The 19,447-nt window shown below is 39.5% G+C and overlaps 1 protein-coding gene across 2 annotated transcripts in view; it reads left to right on the top strand.

The window, feature by feature from the left end:
• Positions 1-19,447, top strand: part of MAGI2 (membrane associated guanylate kinase, WW and PDZ domain containing 2) — a 772,173-nt gene that overhangs the window by 699,289 nt on the left and 53,437 nt on the right. The window contains exons 15-18 of one of the 2 annotated variants that reach the window (XM_075708348.1): positions 2,721-2,812; positions 8,600-8,792; positions 9,793-9,879; positions 11,901-12,149. In XM_075708348.1, the coding sequence (XP_075564463.1) occupies positions 2,721-2,812; positions 8,600-8,792; positions 9,793-9,879; positions 11,901-12,149 (621 nt within the window). The remainder of the gene's footprint in view (positions 1-2,720; positions 2,813-8,599; positions 8,793-9,792; positions 9,880-11,900; positions 12,150-19,447) is intronic. The other variant, XM_075708359.1, reaches the window with a different exon arrangement.

Genomic DNA, 19,447 nt, shown 5'->3' on the forward strand with positions numbered 1-19,447 from the left:
GGATACTTATATATAGTCAGTCACCAGAGATAATATGATATTACTGTGAAAAAGTAAGTAAAATCATGGGGTGCGATCCATCAGTGAAATGCTGAATGAGGCAGGTGACCTAGTGGCAAAGGCCACAAACAGGCTTAGGCACCCAATGTCTTCTTTACTGGTAAGGTCTGTGCACTGTTTGCTTGCAGAGGCTTGCAATAACAGGGAGCTGGACTAGATGACCCAGGGATCCTTTCCAGTCCCATATTTTGGTTTTTTGGTGGGACAGAAAAGAACATTAATTTCTAAAAACAGTTTTCAGTGATCTGGTAGGAGTTGGCAGAGAATGGGCTCCACAGACTTCCAGCTGTTTGGGAAGGAAGGCTCTTCTGACCAAGCATGATGGCATAGTCAGTTAATCCAAAGGCTTCCAAACTGTGTTAGAGCTCATAGAAAAGTATGCCTATATGCAGTATTTTTAGCCTAAACATTTTCATGGTCAACCTGGCTTACCTATTGCATTCTAAAGGGGTAGAAAACCAGCCTCTTTAAAAAAAAAAAAAAAGTAGGACCTCTTATTTTGGAGTCTGATGCCAACATTGGTTTTGATCAGCTTTGTCAATGTATGTGTTTGAGGGACATTTTCATCTCAGTGTGCCAGAGCATGTATTCTTCACAACCTGACATTCTTACACTTACTTAATGTACTCCCAGCTGCGCATATTCATTCATGTGTGTGCAAATAAAGTTAATGCCTGGTTTGTGACAGACTGCTGGAAACAGTGCCTTTGAGTGTTAGACCTGGGCTATAAACATCATACCGTGTCTATCTACAAAGCCCTCTCCCTAGTACCAAGCCCCACCCTTGTTACACTTAGACTCAGCAGATCAGGTAAAGATAAGGTATCACTTTCATCTTAAAATTCCTTTGCCTCTTGCAACTTTGAAACAACCTTTGCATTAAGTTACCATACCGTAAATGCACAAACTTCATTTGTTCTTTTATTCACTGTTGAGACACTTATCAAATAAATTGAAAAAATCAGGATAATAAGCTGTTAGGATCTGTTTGGGATTGTCTTCTAAATACATGAAAGCAAGTTGGTAGGGAAAGTTAATACTTTTATTTTACCAGCTGAAATATTTGTGATTCAGCCTCACTTATACCAATATACGTTGCTGAAATAATGTGTTATGCCACTGTTTAGAGAGGATTTTTATTGCAGGGTCATAGTATAGAGCCGCTGCATGTAGTTCTGTGTCTTTGTCTTTGCAAGACCTGACTGAAACTGAATCAGCTTTAATCCCAGACTAAAGCTGGGATCTGTCCAACTCTGCAGTTTGTGAGGTGTCCACTGATGGCTCTGGGAGGGAATCTGTAAATGAGAGTCGCTGAAATACCATGTTTCAGCCATCTGTAGTCCCTCCCCTCCTGAGGAAACAAGGCACAACTGGAGACACTACAAAGAGTTTTCTGGAATAAACCTACTCATCCCTTTTTGTCTGTTGGGGTTGGTAAGAAGCTGACACTGGCCAAAAGCTGTCACAATTTATAGACCAGAGAGCAATCTATACAAAAGACCGTTCCTATTAATCACTGTCCTGCTTTAGGTGATGAGCCTAAAACATCTCTAAAAATGCAGACAAAGCGATAGTCAAAATAGACAACTTCTTAGTCCTCTGACTGCTTACAGTTTCACTTTATACTATTTGAAATTTTATTCAAAATTTCTCTTTTGTATTTTGAGGGCATCAAGACTCAAAACAATGGGCTCTTTCAAATGAAGCTAAAGACACTTTTGTAAGAAACTGACTTCTACTAGCTTCGGTAGAGGGTCACCCAGAAAAGTGGAGTTTTGCTCCAGCTTCCTTCATTTCTTTAGCTGATCCCCAACCCCAGGGCACAGTTCTTGGTGTTTGAGGCTAATTTTTGGGCTCTTTCAAATGAAGCTAAAGACACTTTTGTAAGAAACTGACTTTTAAAAAACTCTACGTTCCTGAACTGATATATTCTAGGGCAGAATATATGTTTACAGGCAAGTTACAGAGGCATATGGAGGCACAATCTTAATAATTCATAAAGCTGTTGAGACTTTAATTGAATAGCATTAAGAAGTTGATGATATTAGCTTTCAGTTTAAACCCTAAGATTCAGAGGCTTATAATGATAGCTTTTGTCAAAACTCTTTATTGAGGGTATTACCTGAAAGTGGAGTACTTAAAAGCTACATTACATAAAAAGATGTATTGCTTTATATCTGTATGTGGAACTAAAATGGCCTGTAATGATTACTGATCTTTTGTAAGTTGGACTGATAATTTTTCTATGTATCTCTATCTCCCATTTCAGTTTATTCTCTTTAGGTTTTAATGAACTGCAAGGAAAATACAAATTAAAAACCAGAGATGGACGAAGAGCAGTATATTATGCAGTCAGTTGTAGGAAGAAGGCACCTTTATAACCTCTATTTTGGACAAACTTTTCCAGTACTGTTCTCCTGTGAATGTGTTCTAGCTTGGTTTAGTGTATTCTACTGAACATAATCATCCTCCAAGAGATACCTTCATTTTCAAGTCTCCTCCTTGTCTGTGTACAACACATTGTGTCCCATTTGTTCCCACCAGCTCTAACCAGGATGCCATTAGTCATGTGCAATGAACACAAGGTGGGAGGGAAGATGGTGCAAATTGTCAAGACAAAGCCAAAATGCTTTGCTCAGTGGGATTTCCCTTTAAACCAGGTCCCGATTACAAGGAGCTGGATGTTCACCTTCGGAGAATGGAGTCTGGGTTTGGCTTCAGGATCCTGGGAGGAGATGAGCCTGGACAGCCTGTGAGTTACTTCTTCCTGACATTCCTTTTTATAACTCTAAAGTCTGTGTAAAGGTCAGAAAAATATTACTACATAGCTGAACCCAAAAGAACACCATGTTAAGTTTAAGTAAAATGGCTTTTTTATTCCTCCATAGAAAAAGACAGAACTCTCAGGCTGTCTGCATCTAAAAGATGTCACAGTAAATTAAGTTAGAATCAGAAGGAATTAAGTTAGAAACGGTGCATCACTCATCCCTTACTGCAGTGTGACCTGGCATCTTTTAATCTTGACTTCCCAAAACCAAGTTTAAGCAGAAGATTTTTAAAATCAGATTATGTAAGACTATGTATAACTGTGTTCAATATAGACAAACTAGGTATACGCGTAAGGTTGGAAGATACTGTTGACAATGCAGTTTATTTCCAGAAACGCAGAATGTCTCACCAGGGAATGGTAGTCCATGTTCCAGGTTAGATGACAACATCATGTGGTGCATCAGGCATAAAAATGGTAGCTTTATACCATTAGGAGGAAGACATCCCCATAACCACATAACAGGTAACAAAAACAACATAGTTCCATTATAGGTGAAATAAAATATAAAATAAAACATATACACATTTTTTAAATGAAATGTGTACACATTTTGGTAAATTAGTGATATACATAAATACTGCAATTTTGAGACAGCAGGCAGAATTAGTACTCCTTCAGAATACCTTTGATGATGCAACCATGGTTTGTCAGCAAGGACTAATCCCAAGTCAATAATAATCACATTTTATTATCACAACCTTATGCATAGCCTGAGTCCTGTGTTACCACATTTCTGAGATAATGTATAACTAATTGATAGATTTATATATTCCATATTCAAATTCATACAGAATAATATCATTGTCATTCAAACATTAACATTAACCAACCCGTGGCTCTGAGAAACAAAGCAGCTCCTCGATTCTAAAATTGTCAACATCTGTTGGGAGTACTGATAAATATTAATAGTTTACTGGTGCCTCCTGTAAAAAGAAACAAATGCACTATGTTCTTAAAAAGGTGCTTCTAGTGCTGACTGAAATGCAGACACCCTGTTTTAGAATAAGTGTTTTGGAATGGATTTTCAAAGCTAAATAAGGTGTAGATGTACAGAAGGACTCCAAAACAGTGCTGTTTCATCATCGACACTTGCAGTGTGCCTGAAGCCCCTCTGCCATCTAACTTTCTTCCATGGACCATGTCCCAGCACATATAAAATGAGGCCACTGAGCCATACTCTGCACATTTTCCAACTAAGTATTTTTCATGTCCTTTCTGGATGGCCCAGCCAGTATGGGTTCTCAAAGCTCGCCTACTGGGTGAAGCCAAAAAGGAAATCTGTTAGGAGCTAGAGGAAATGTCCTATGTTATCATTTTATCCTGCAAAGGATTGGCACTAGCGGAAGATTTGGAAATCTCCCTCTACCTCCTGCGGACAGTAGTGTCTAATGGCATTTTCCACCTCCCAGGAAAATGTCCTGGGCTACAAGAGTCTTCTCAGTATTCTGTGAAAGTCTGTCTTGGTGTCTCCTTTAGTGCTTTTTTCATTACAAATGGATAATTAAGTAGTCACAGACTGAGTGTCTGACTGGCTCTGCAGTTTGGAGGTTTACAACATTCTCACGAGGAAAAGTGCAGCTCAAATGCCTCATCTAAAAGATTATTATTATATAAAATGGCATGATTTCAACCTAAAGGACTGTGAGAAAACTAGTTTAGAATACCTAATATTCTGATGGTTAAGAATACATGCTGGAGTTGCGGGAGACCTGAATTTATGTCTCTGCTCAACGATCCAGTAGAGTGGGAATTTGGAAATGGGTCTTTTGCCTCCCAGTTACATGCATTATGCACTGAACTGTTACAGTGGAAGCAGCTCTTTCTAGTTTCTTTTCAGCAAAAGACTGACCTGGCTTTACTGTCCAAAGTCAAACAGTCATAGCTGGATACCAAGTGCAAAGATAAGCACCTTGCTATTTTTGGAGAACAGGACCAAAAATGCTGCCTTCTTTGAACCACCTTCTTCTAAGATGCTTCACTGTCCTGCTGAACAATTGCTCTTAGCCTGCACTTAGCCTCAAGGTTGCTATCTCTATTTCAGGGCTTGCAAATACAACACCATTTTTCCCCCAGACGTATCAATCTAACAGGCTTTATGTCGCCCTACAAACCATGTCTCAAAGTCCTCAGGAATGAATAAGATCCTAGCTTGAGGCTGAGGATCCTATGAGACAAAAAGACACCTCCTTAGATCTAGGTGTTGCAGTGCTGAACTCCTCAATTCTCACTCCCTCTTTGTTGCCCATCTACTTGTTTTCACTGCTCAAATTCGTCACTAATAAAGACGACAGATGCACTCCACTTTTTTTTCAGTTTCCATCTATTTTGCATTCAAAATTCAAGACTTCTTAACTCTGTTTTCTCTCCTCCACTGCTTCCCTGCTCTGCCATGGACAGCCCACCTGCAGCTTCCCATTCCTTTCACCTCCAGAAAAGGAGAGGCAGTTTCTGCCTGTCCTCCAAACCCTTGCATTTCCTACAAAACAAGAACTGAGATGCTTTGAAATGTTTGTTTCAGCTCTCCTGGTGTGCAGTCAGGTAACACAGAACAAAAGGAAGCTTTCACTGCCTCTTGTCCTTGTGGTTTTGTTTCTAAAAAGGAGTATGGATTCTTCAGCATAAGGCAATAAGTTTTTCAAAGAAGCAGAATCCACATAAAGTTTTTTTGAAGGATAATGCTGACACTATAGAGGGACTGTAGCTTAGTTTCCTTCTAGTTATATCAGCTACCTGGCACCTTAGAAGTAGAAAGTGCTGCTGGACTACTCCACTGTTCATATTTGTAAGCATAAAGATGCTTTCCAAAGGAAAGACTTACATTTATTGAGAAATTTCAAATATCAGGACTGTGGGTTGTGCCAGTTCCACTCACCTCTCAAATCCATGAGATCATACCACCGCAGGTATTTATGACATCTCCCAGTGACTTGAGGAGTTAATCTGACTCTATTACAGTGAATTATAATATCAGTGGAAGATTGCAAATATATGTAAATTGGAACTTTACTGAAGTTACAAATTGCTGTCCCAAAGTGGAGAAGTATTTTTGATACATTTGTGCAGCTCAAACTCAAAATCACAGGAATATGTGAAATACATAATTACACCAAGAGTTTCACCTTTTCAACACAGATTGACTGGGATTCTTCTAAAAAGTGCCTGCAAGATGTATGTCTATATTCCTTTTATGATCAGTGCCAAGAAACAGACATTTCTAAGACCTAACAGATGTCCATAGAGGAAAATGTTAGGATAGCGTAGACCACACCTTAGGAACTCCTATTTTTAGCAGTGATTAGGCAGAGTTCAGATAATTACCTTGGATTTAGACATCACTGACGCTTAAAATTAGGTGAGATGAATCACACCTTTTATGTGTATTACTGAAATTTTAGTATGTGCCTGTGAAGCTACTGTGTTATATTCAGAGAAACTGAAACAAAAAGACAAATCATTACTAAGTTTCACAAAGAAACTCAGTATCAAAACAGATTAACGTATACGAGTTAATAGACCCAGGCTTCAGTTTCAGATTATGCTCTGTCACGATATTCCTAATCCCAGAATTTCTCATGTTTAATCTCAAGCAGTAGGTGAAACTTTCCATTTTCTCTACAACACACTCTTTATTACCGACATGTCATCATCCTTTTCCTCACACAGTCAAAGCAATCTCGTGCCAGTATGAAACTGCATTACAGAGGTAATATAATCCTGATAAATATTTTTCCAATTTGTGTTTTGCTTGTAGAATTTATAACTATTATGGAAACTACTTCAGCCATGAGATGAGAGCAGATACTGGATAAGAAACAAGTTCAGACACAAAAATGAAAAAGAAGGAAAATCAAGTTATTCTTGCTATTAAATATACCCAATAACAGATATGGTGGCCATCATCTTGACAAACACACCTACCTGAAGTGTTTAAAGCAGGACTCTTCTCCTTATGTTAGGAGTCAGTTCCACCACTGAGATGAGTAACACAATCACATTCCACTGTGGACATGTGAAATATCAGCAATAATTACTTAATTAGTCGAACCTAGAAAGAGTTTTTGCACTTTGCTGTAGATACTGATGACCTACCATGCTGTGAGCTGCATTTGTGTTTCTCCAAAGGTTAAAGATGTACAAATTCTTCAATACTTTGGCAGCCAACTATAAAGAAACTGCAAATGCCTCATAAAACCAAAGGAAGAAGGCAGTCCCTACAATCTTCCAAGCTACAGAGGGTTATCACGCATCTCTTCCCAAGATAACTAGGAAAAAATTCTTACTCATATGAGATGCCCAAATGTAAAGGTTTTGAGAATACTTTGTGGAGATCTAGCTAAACATAGCTTTGGACAGCTTTTTTGCTGTCCGGTAGAGGAGCATAAATACATATTTCATAGTTGGATTTTGTGCAAAGTATTTTCCAAAGCTTTGAGGTATATTCTTTCACTGTTTGAAGAACAGAATGGAGAACCTGAAAGAGTCTCTCTGGCAACTCAGCCTGGCACTGCTTAACAGGATCCCAGGAACACCAGGAAGCAGGAAAATGCCGCATCATGTTCTCTCTTTGCTAAGTTTTGAAAGCAAAAGTGAGCCAAAGGGAGGCTAGAAGCTAGGGAAAATTCTCCGGGCTCCACATGGCGTTTCATTTAAACACTATGCTGGGATACTTGCAACTCTGCAGCTAAGACCACAAAAAAAAACAAGACCACCTGTGTGACTACCACATCTAGCCTTTGCAGTTCATCATGAAAAGCAATACTTGATAGCTTTTATCTTCTATTTTTTAAAGCGGATTGTCACACAGCATGTCATATCCATCATTCTGTGCTCACTCTCACACTGAACAAGAGAAAGGAAAATTTGGAACATATTCTGTGAATGCTTTAATATTCTTGCAAAGAAAGCAGGTTTTGTTTGAATCAATCTCAACTGTTCTACCAGTTATTCCACAGGGAAAATATATATGTCGTTTTCTAATAAATTATGTGAATTTATGTGCATAGAAAGTGGAGCAAGTCATTAAAAGGTTTTGAACAGATTTTTTACTAGTTTATATGTCCCATACAAATTACATTTAAATGTCAATTTGGGAAAACAACATCTGCCCAGAGTAAGCTGACATTTTTCCTCTTTTTCCATTTTGTTAACCAACCACTACCTGAGCCATTATTCATTAGGAGTAACAACATTTGATACCACACTTCTTTCCCCTGAAGAGTCCTAAAGCAAACTGTGTAGTGAGGTCACTTCCACTCCTGACCTCAAGTGTATTACTCCAGGTGCTTAAATTACATAGCAGTGAGGAACCTTTGATAAGAAATATGCAGACTAACTAATTTTAATTCAAAAGGACCCTTACGTGGAATTAATCTGTTTAGATTTTCTGAATAATGTAGTCTAGATAAACTCAGTACTCCTTATAGATTTTCTTGATTTTAAGATACCAGGTAGATCATCCTTACATCAGGATTCTCAGATGTATCACTCCTACGCAGGTAGGAAACATCTTACCTTCCCACCACGGGCAAGGAAGCATCTTCAATCATACCCACAGAGGAGGAGCACAGCTTTCAGACATACACAGATCTCTTCACCTGCACTGAATCACTAGCTTGATTTCGAAAGAAAGATAAAATCACTGCAACATTCATGGCACTAAATTGGAGGCTCGGTGTATATATGACGGCATTTTGTTTCTTTGCCGCCTAGATTCTCATCGGAGCAGTAATTGCCATGGGCTCAGCAGACCGAGATGGCCGTCTCCATCCTGGTGATGAGCTGGTGTATGTAGATGGGATTCCAGTGGCCGGCAAAACCCACCGCTATGTGATTGATCTTATGCATAATGCTGCCCGAAATGGGCAAGTGAATCTTACTGTGAGGAGAAAGGTGCTACCCACAGGTGAGTGAAGGCTGGGAAAAGTGAAAAGAAAAACAGATATCAATGCTGGCAGCACAAACAGGTGCTGTTTTAAAAAAATAGAGAAAATTAAAATCAAAGTGAATGTTTGTGCAATTCTGAAAAAAGAATAATTGTAAATATGTGTCCCTTGTTTCTGTGACAAAAACACTACAGCTGAGTGTTGTTTCCTTCAGAAGTGGAAACAATATTGGCATCCCCGGTGTGGTGATCATGAGTGCTCTGGTTTTGTTCCATGCTGTCTTGGTCTGTGCTGTCTACTCTTGTCCACTTTTGGGACAAAACATTTGCCTAAGTTAAAGCTGTTAAAGCTGTCTGTGTCAATAAGCAATCAGAGAAAGGCTCAAAGACTGTTAGCTGTTTAGGGCAGGAACTCATTTCACTCTTGTATGTGTTAAAAGCCCATTTCTGGTCTCACTGATGTCATCTGGAATTTTCCCCCCTGACTGCAATGCAAGCTGGCTGAAAAACCTTCTGTATGGCACACGTGGCTCCTAGGAACAGGGCTGGATCCTTCCTTCAAGCAGACACATACAGAAAATAAACCTAAAACAATATGAAGAATTTGAAGTAAATTAAACCTTTAGACTAGCTCAGTCTCAATTATTGAAAAGCACTGGAACCTGGAAAAACGTGTGACAGCATCCGTTAAAGATTTAATGGGAGAATTTGCTGCCGTTCCATTGCAACATTTGCTTACTTGAGGAAAAAAGTTTATTTAAGAACTTTTAAAACATTTGTGGCAAGTGCGTTTCACTGAGGCACCAGAAATGAGCAAAACCACGTTCCCAGCCTGTCCTGTCTTCTGCCTCCCCCTGCCCTAGATCCGCTGTCGTTGCCTGCGCAGTTCCCCTTCGCTCCCCTGCCAAAAAGCCACCCTCCCACCCACCTTCGTCTTCGCAGTCCCCCTCCCACTGCGGCACGGCAGCTCCCTGCCAGCCGCGCTCTCGCAGGACTGACTTTCTTCTGTTACTGACTCCAGAGTCCTCCAGCCAGAAAGGTCCCCCTCCGCCTGGCGCGACGCCCCCTCGCAGCTCCCCCAGCGCTAGGAAAATGGCCAATAACCAAGGTAATCCGCCGAGCGCTTGTGATTAGCACCTTTCCCGGGTCAGCCGGCTGTACAGACTGCAGGCACAATTAGCAAGAGGGTTAGTACAGAGCGGATGCCAGCCTTCGCTGCTGCTTGTTAAATATTAAATAAAAGGGTCTATTAGACACTCTGGTCTCCTGGCACAGAAAATGAAGCAAGCTGGTAAAACACCTGGAGTTATTCCTGGGCCTTGAGAGTGCCACACCGGGGAGTATACTGTGTAACTCATTAATGTTTAAGCGTTTCAGGAGCCTAACAAGATTTTAATTTGGTGTGTTACAACATAAGCTTTGTGGAAAAATTTTAAAATGACTGATGCTGGGCATGACTGAAAAATGCTATACTAACACATCAGGCCAATTGATTTTGTGTGAATTTCTCACTAGCATGAATGTATACAACAGAGGGATCTGGGACTTCCCTTACCTGCTTGATAGCTGACGTACATATCTTAGCCCTCGCTTGGAATCGCCATTTCACACAGACACTTACCCTGATCTGGAACAGCAAGTCACCATTCACAAGCTCTGGAAAACAATTTGATTAGGAAAATGTGGTATTCGGAACATTGTGGATTAAAATGCTATTTTTTCACAGGCAGAAGCAAATGTAATTTTTCTGATGAATATCTATTGCACAGCTGACAATCAAATAGCCATTTAAACTTTTCCTCCTTTATCTTTCTTTTCCTTTACTTAATGGCATTCAATTGCATTCTTTTATGGCCAAGGCAGCTCTTGGTCATTCTGCAGGGTAAGATAATTTCCTTTCTGTTGCAGCCATACTGACATAAACAATATTCAGCTTTCTGAAACATGACAGCCAGAAAATGAGCTCTCTCTTGTCACTGACTATGATATTTAGTTGCAGATTTGGTTCAATAACTCTTGGAGATTTTCAATTCTAATGCAGGAGTATAATAATTGTTTGTTTTTCTTCCTCTTTATTCTCTCTAATCACTTTATTTCATAGTTGCAGAAGGACTGCTAAAGGACACACCTGACTGAGAAAACAATAGCTTGCCCTTGGATGATGTTTATTTTATTAATATATACACACTGAATGTCTAATTTGCAAGCTCTCTTCCTAGGATGTATGTGTGTATGCGTAAGCTCTTCACATGTTGAGTAGAATGACTCTGCCATTCTCATTGCTCCAAACAGAAAACATATTACTTACATTCATCTGAAAGTTCTGTATTAGAACTGTCAATAAATGATGATTTGTGTAAACAACTTAGATATGGGAGGAATATAAATCTTTTTTTCCCATCTGGAAGTGTAACTTTACTGGTTTCAATTGACAAAATGCTTGTACTAAAAAAGTGTGTAGTCCCACAAGATTTAACTTGTTCCCTGTTCTTGCTACTATAAAGCAATACTGAAGTGTGGATGGACTCCATTTTCACTTCTGCCCTTTCGAACTTGCCACACAAGAGCATCTTCAAAACTTTTAAATGACCACTGCTTCTGTCATAACACCCACAGAAAAACTTTGTGATTATTTTTCATTGTATAACTGCTCTGTTCCGTGAGCATCTTTTGAGCACGCTAATCAACTTGTAAGAAGACCATTATACAGCTGATCCTAATTACTCTGTTAGCTGCCTGCTTAAATTCTTTTAATCCAAACACAAATAATTTTATATTGGATCAGACAATCACATTTTCCTCTTGATGACAGATCTACCAGCAAACAAGGAAATAGTGCCTGCTAATGTTTTTGCAGTCCAGATAGCCACTGTTTCTTACTTGCCTTTCCTCTCTTTCAGATAGCTTAGCAGTGAGTGTTCATGCTTGCTTTATCTGATTGCCCTTGAATGTTTTGCATAATTGTGTAGATTCCTGTCTCTCTGCATCTATTACAGTTCCTAGTTTAATACTTGTGGTAGTCTGGGCTATAGACAGTCAGCGGTATTCATGTTGCATTAGCAAATGTAGTGTAAGTCACAAAGCCACTGAGCAAGTCAGACTCTAATACTGGTGTGATTTATGTTGTAGGAGAACCGTGCCCAGAGAATGGCAGAAGCCCAGGCTCGGTGTCTACGCACCACAGTTCTCCAAGAAGTGACTACGCTACTTATGCTAACAGTAATCATGCTGTCTCTAGTAGCAATGCGACACCCCCCGAGGGCTTCACTTCTCACAGTCTGCAAACCAGTGACGTTGTGATCCACCGCAAGGAGAATGAAGGCTTTGGCTTTGTTATCATCAGTTCCCTGAACAGGCCCGAATCTGGGTCCACAATAAGTAAGTAAAACACATTTTTCAGCTTATGTTTTTCCAAGTTCACCCTTAATAAAAAAAAATAAATTAATTAAAACCTGACACCTGCTAATTAATCACTGCACAGATTGCAGCTGAAGGGACTCTCAAGGCTGCTTCCAGGGGCACCGTTTGTCTGTTGTGCGTTGGATAAAACCAAAGGTTATTCTGGCCTCCAAGGTTCTGTGCTTCACACACTCATTTGGCTGTTACCGTACGACAGCATTCAGCACCACAAAGTAGATTTTCTGTGTTCCTATATCCCAAAGAGACACTCTGCTAGTAACTACCAGGCTCATGTGAATAAATTATTCCTCCACACACAATTGAATTATACTTTTTTTTAAATCAAGATGAAGTTCGGGAACTTGAAATAAAATCTGAGATCACAGCAAACCCTGTAATAGCAGCTGTCCAGTTAGGGCACTGCAGAAACAACTGGAAAATGGGAAAACTGGTTAGACAGAGGTCCAGGGAGGCTGATTTTTTAATTAGCTGGGCTATACATAGTATAAAATGAATAAATGACTGAACACAGAGAGATGGTGAACATAGTGGCAGGATCTGCCCTTAATGATTATAGTTCACTTTCTGTCCTGAAAACTAATGTTTGCTGGGGCTCAACTTTATTGTTTTAATATAGGCATCCGGTGTCATTTGAGATGTCCTCTCTGGGGAAAGGTCCAACACATGTGACATAGGACCTAAAGGAGACTCAGACCCTTTGGTAGTGGCAGCTGCTGGCACTTGGGTGTTTCAGGTTAACCAACAGTTAACCAACTGTGAGCTGTGCCCCTTGGAAGGAGGAAGCATAAAAGGCTTTATATTGAGAGGCATCCACATCTCCCACCAAATCTATCTGCAATTGTGAATACTGACCACTGCCGAAAAACCAAGACAAGTGAGAACATTTGTCATTTTGCAAGTTGCAGCCTAATACAGTCCTTTCCCTGCATTCAAAATACATTTTGAAGGAACTTTTCTTTTGGAAAAAGTGTTTCCTGAGGAAATAAAATAACAATTTCAACTTCTAGGGCCAAATTTTGCTCTTCTAAATTCATAACAGAAAAGTATTTAGGAGAGTACTGGGAAAGCAGTGTCTCACAATAGCAAATGATTTCAGAAAACTTCTTTGCAGCATTCCATGATCACGCGGTTACTAAAAGAGTTGCTTTTCATATTACCTCAGCTGAATTTTAAAATTCCATGATTGCCAGAATTAATACTGTAACAAAACCATGGATAATTAGCCTCTTGGGACTCTGAGTTTTCACTTTATTGAATATAATAGCCAATTGGAAGTTCTTTGCAGAAGATCAGATGGGAAAAAAAAAGAACATAGAGGACATTGAGATACATACATATTAATCAGTTAAGTCAGTCATGAATTTTTCGAGAAAATTATTTCACAGATAGGGTTTGTGGTTGGGAGAGATGGAGAGGGAAAGAGGACAGGAAGAGAAACAGAAAATGCCCAAGCAACCAAAAGTTCTGTGACTGGAGTATTCTGCTGAGGACAACAGACCCAGGTTCAAGATCCTGCTTTGCCTCCTACCCTCCAACACGTTCTTGAAGTACTTTTCTTTCTCCCCAAGCATCTACTTAGGTAGCCGTTGCTGAACCTCAGTTGAACACCTCCAATAGCAAATGAAAATTACGGTCTGCTGTAGAAGTGACAGGCAAATTTATTCAAATAATAACTACATTGAATTTCAGTGAGCACCCAAATCTTAAGTTTAGAAGAACAGCAATGAACCAAAAAATGACATTTGCTGTAGACAGTGACAGAACAGAGAAGAAATTACCCTTTCTATATGAATTCTGTTCCAAACATGTAGTAGAAAAAATAAACTGAAAATAACATACTCTGTCATCAGTAATAAAAACAGGCTAAAAATCATTGGTTACTTGTAGTCTAAGGAAGGTTCGTTTTCTTTACTTAATATTTATTTGGGCAAAGTAATTTGGGCTATGTTAACAGGGGCAGAGGGGAAATCATTATCCCCCTTTACTCAGCACTCATTAGGACCCATCTAGAATACAGCATCCAAGTTTTGGGCTCTTTGGTGGAAGACAGAACAGAAGAACTTCAGCAGCAGCCACTGAGACCCCCTGAGGTCCCTTCCAGCTTGGAATAACCTGAAATCCTTTGATTAAAATGCACAATCAGGGTTAGAAAGCATATTAACAATAGGAAAGTATCAACTGGATGTAGCAGGTGTAATGTCCAAAATACAGCTTACATCAGTATCAAAATATGGATCTGTGTGGCACTATGTCAAGCACCTTGGTAGTCACTCACTTCTCATAGCAGTAGTATGTTAATTTGGTGAAATGTACTATATTTCCAGTGTTTCTGGTTTCAGAGCCAGTGCACTTGTTGCCAGCTCATGCCTCCCCACATCTGTGCAGACATACCCTAAACATACACAGTTAAATGTTAATGTAGTAATTGCAAAGCAGCTCTGAAAGAATCAAAATGGGCAAAATAGGGAAAAAAGGAATATCTTGTAGTGCCAGACACTACTAGAAATAGCATAGCCTAAGAAGTTGTCTCGCTGGGAGAATCCTCAGGGCAAAGTGAAGGGTTCCTTTGATTTACAAATGTTTATTTTGATAACTCTATTCCCCTCTCTACTTTGTTGTAAAAGAAAAATACTTGAGGACTTAGAATTGTAAGTATCATCATCACTTTTAGTCAAGAAGGCAATTAATCGTGCACTGAAAGTATTTTCCTCTTTCTTGAACTCACACTTAGACACTATGTTTTACAATTCAACAAATTACAACAGCTCTTGCTCCGTGCAGGAGCATGAACCTTGTGTCACTAGGCACTTGCGCTTCAAGCACTGTTAAAATTGAGGTGGTCATTCAAACAGAGTTGCTACTAGCCTCAGAGCTGCAGGTTCATGGGTTTGCTTCCTCGCAGTTGGCCCAAAGCTCAAGGTGTTACACAAAAACTCACCGTCTGGCTCTTTGCCAGGGGAGTTAAAACTAGCTCTGGCTGTGAAGTTATAGGACCACCCCATGAAGCCAGAGTAGCAGTGCTCCGGCTGAGCCTCATACCCCTTTCCCACCCTCTCTGATGGGGTGTGCACTGTGCGGCTCCCACGTAGCCCATTAGGAGTGCTTCACGTTCCCTCTGACCTGGAAAAGAGCCACAAAAGGCTCAGGGGCTCCCAGAATTGAGGATGTCGTTCCCAGAGGCTTAAGGTCTTGGTCAACTTTTCTCTCAACGTGCTTGCAAGGGGTTCGTTGTTAACTGTTGATTTACAGACCTGCCTTTGCCTTGCAGAAATTTTAAAAATACTAAGTGCTTTTTCTTTACCCTTGGTATAGGCACAGAGTAAGAGTAGACTACAGCCATAATTAGAGAATAGAGTATTTTTTCACATTTTGTGATAGGCAGCACAGTAGTAGCTGTCATTTTAATAAATTGCTATTAAGTAGTTTGGAGCCAGCCTTTACATCTGGATGTAATTTTGACTTACTGGTACTTGCTTAAACATCCAATTCTTGTGGCATGTTTCTTTTCCTATGTTCTATAATGGTAGAAATTTTGTCTCCCCTTTGTCAAAGTATTGCTTGGGATGTTCTCTAATGCAGCACAGGGGATTATCTTGCACCAAACCACAGTTCTGAAGCGGGGCAGATCAGGAGTGGAAAATGAGTGACAATGATTGAATGAAGAGATTTCACAGGGCAAAGCAGGGGCGTAGACAAGGTCACCCATGCTTCAAAATTATATCAGTAAAAGAAGATAAACTGGATAAATAAAGAACTGTGTTTGGGTGGTACATCCAGGAGCAAGTCATTTTGGCTAGTGCAGAGCACAGAGGATCTTAGAGTGCTAAGAGATTAAAAAAAGAAAATTCACCTGGCCAGGCTCCTGACCTGTTCCTAATTAAAAGATTAACTTCCACTGCCCTTAAAACATATTATCATGCCCTCCCCCCAGACCACATCCCAACATTAAAGGGTACTTTGGCTCCCATCCCTTCTCCAGACAGGCCACCTAAATTTGACCTTACTCTGTGCTTTCTTTTGCTATGCAGGCTACACATATTTTATCAAAATTTTGTCATCTCCAGTGGTATTTCTTTAAAGGACTCAGTGTCATGTTCCCAGCTGAATGCTTGGAAGCTAACCCTAGTTTTTCACTTTTAGTTTGGGGTGGATCTGCACTGATTTAACCTCACAGCTCTGTGGAGATCTTCCCAGGCAACTGCCTTTAGCCCCCAAATTACGAACATCTTTTAGATGCCCTGGTTCAGTGGCAGAGTTAAGTGGCTAAACTCAGCAAACCGCAGCCTATTTCTGAAGTCCTGTCCTGAGGAAGACCTTCATGCTTCCCCCAATAGAAATACTTGCAGTGTGTGTGGTTCTGCGAGGAAGGGCTCCTCCTGGGGCTGTTCCCTCCAAGTCCCCAGCATCCTGCAGCAATGTGTGAGGCTGTGGAGGTGCAGCTGTGCCTGGGGTGGCATTGCCTCACACAACAGTACTGAATGTCATATTATAGCTAAAGTAATGAAATCGAATTAACTAGTCTACCCATTGCACTATGTTTAGGATAATACTCAATAATGCGAGTCCTCTGTGGTAAAACTCCATTCCTGTGGAGCTTTTTAGGGTAACATCCTGTGGAGAAACACTTGCAGCCAGCTGGAAATGGCCAAAAGGAGATTGCTGAATGAATTTGTCCCAGGGCTTTATGGAGTACACTTGTCCCTGCCTACTTCATATCTTCCTGCTGGTTTTACTTCATGTGTTTGGGATGCAGCTTCCTCTAGGAGAAGAACTTGTGATCCCCTGCAAATCTCTTAACACTCTAATTTCTCTCGAAAGAAACCATGTGTTGTAAACAGATCTTGTTAACTGGCAACTTCCAGTGAAATTGGAAAATTAGCAATATTTCCGTGAATTTTACTGTAGCGGGTACTGTCAATTAGCACAGTTTAAAAGTGTAAACAAACTGAAAATACAGGCATAATCAATAAACAATTTTAAAAAAATTAAAGGCAGGCATACTTGTTATGATCTTCCTCCTGTTTAGTAAAAGCAGAGCTGTAGATTTAATTTGCTCCTACGCTGCATGTGCCAATGACTGCTGGATTTTCAAAACATGATAAAGGAGTCTAATGAAAGAAATTTCTCTCATTTCTCAAAACATGCAGTCTTAACTAAAACCCATAAATCCAAGATAAGCCTCTGCTGACTGCAGAAAGCAGCATTCTGAAATAAGTCCCATTCAGCCCCAGAGTTTCTTTGAACTCCTTGCAGTTTAGAGATAAAAAACGGCTTATTGATCAATGATAACTGTGTGATCTGAGACAGTTATTTGTGCTGCAATTTCACCCATGCTTCTTCCTGGGTAAGATGGTGCCTGGGGACACAATTTTCTGTGACCAATCTGCAAATTCTAAAGAAAACAGAGCTTTGGAAATTAGGATGTCTGTCTACCCCAGCTTGGAACTCTTTGGAACAGAGCAGTGAAAACGCACCTGCAGCTTGAGTCCCCTGTGGAAGATACTTGCAACTTGTGGGCAAAGAATCTGGTTTCTCATTTCTACTTGGCTTTGATATTCAGTTTGAGCTGTTCTTCTGCCTCTTCAGCTACAAAAACACGCTTTCTAAGCTTGTTTAACAGGTAGTTTAATTTGGAGCTAAAAGAAATTGTTACACTTTTTAGTTTTTCAAATCGATATATGCAATTAATAATAGTGAAAGAACCTTAAGAATTGAAACAGATTTTTAATATCACTGAAAATACATTGCTGCAGTTTGCAGGCATGAAATACTCAAATGGCTATTTGATATTTTTTGGAGAATAAAGCATGGAGGATCTTAACCACATCACTCCCCTCTCTAGATGACTTCTGTCCTCCAGCGTGTTCCTGGATAAGCCATTTGGACCTAGTGGTGTTGCTCTTGTGTTTTCAAAGAACAGACTCTGTGAGTTTTCTTAGCACAAACCTGGGAAGGGAATCAAGGTTTTTCTCATGATTCCACAGGGCCCATTTTGCTTTAATGAGAAGGCTGAATTAAAGTACCTAAGTCGCATTAATTTTTTCTTAGATCTTCAGATTTCTAAGGTATGTGCACTCCTTCCCACCTAGATTCTTATGCGTGTGCTATGCAAGTAAATATGCTCCATATCAGCACATAATGGGATGTTTCAATTCATAGGTTCATTAACCTTATAAACAAAATGGATTATTGTCATCTACAACTATGCAACATGCCACAGATTTCTATTTTCCAAATAAGTGTCATATAAAATAGCCCATCAGTTTCAGGAAAATGTTTTATCTTGATTCTAATATTAGTCCTGATAGAAAGTTCACCATACTCAAGCTTCCCAAATTTTAGATTATTCAGTAGCAATGAAATTACAGATGTTTACATTTAATATATTCTCCCAATTAAAATCTCATATGCTGGAGACTGCTGGTTGAATAAAAACTCTTGCACCTTTTGAGAATTGAGGATATAATAAATATTCATGTGATCAGCTATATAACATTGAAAAGGACAGCTGGCTCAGAAAGGTTCATTTACGTGGTTTACTATCTATATCTGTTAACATTAGAAAAGATTGCAAGAATTTATCTGCCAGAGGGTTTAACAGATAAAGTAGAAGTATGATTTTTTTCACCTTAACTGATCATTTTTTACATTTAGCTGCTATATAGGGGAAAAAACAGGAAAGTTGCTTTCTACAAAATATAGTCTCAACAGTTATGACTAAAAGTACCGAATAGATGTAAAAAAAAATCTTGATGTAAACCAGAAAAGCGTTATTTGTTGGTAATGTCTTCTTAGAATCAGCTATTTCCAGCATATGGGTCTCCCGAGTGAGGAGAAATCATTTTTATTTCCAAAAAGCAAGAGGCTGATAGAAATATACAGTGTTAGAACCACTATCTGTATTCAGCAACTGCTCTGGCTTTGTGTACAGCTGACCTAAGCATATGGACCCTCAGATGTAAAGCCACAGAATTTACTCTTTCTTTTCTATGACAAGAAGGTGTAGGAAGGATGTTTATTTGGATCATGGAGAGTAAAAGTGGGTGATTTTATCAAATAAAAATACTAATATAGAGAAAAACGTGAATTTGTAGTTATCAGTAACTTACTGAAAGCAGACCCTACCACTTTCTAAATGCAAAAATATCTTTTAAATCATTGTGTCTCTTAATTTTTTAATGTAAGTTGTCTTTTGATAATGAGCTTAGAGCTGATCATTGCACAATTAACTACCTTCTGGGAAAGCATCAGCTGCT

This window comes from Pelecanus crispus, chromosome 1, assembly GCF_030463565.1.
Source record: "Pelecanus crispus isolate bPelCri1 chromosome 1, bPelCri1.pri, whole genome shotgun sequence".
Taxonomy (NCBI): Eukaryota; Metazoa; Chordata; class Aves; order Pelecaniformes; family Pelecanidae; genus Pelecanus; species Pelecanus crispus.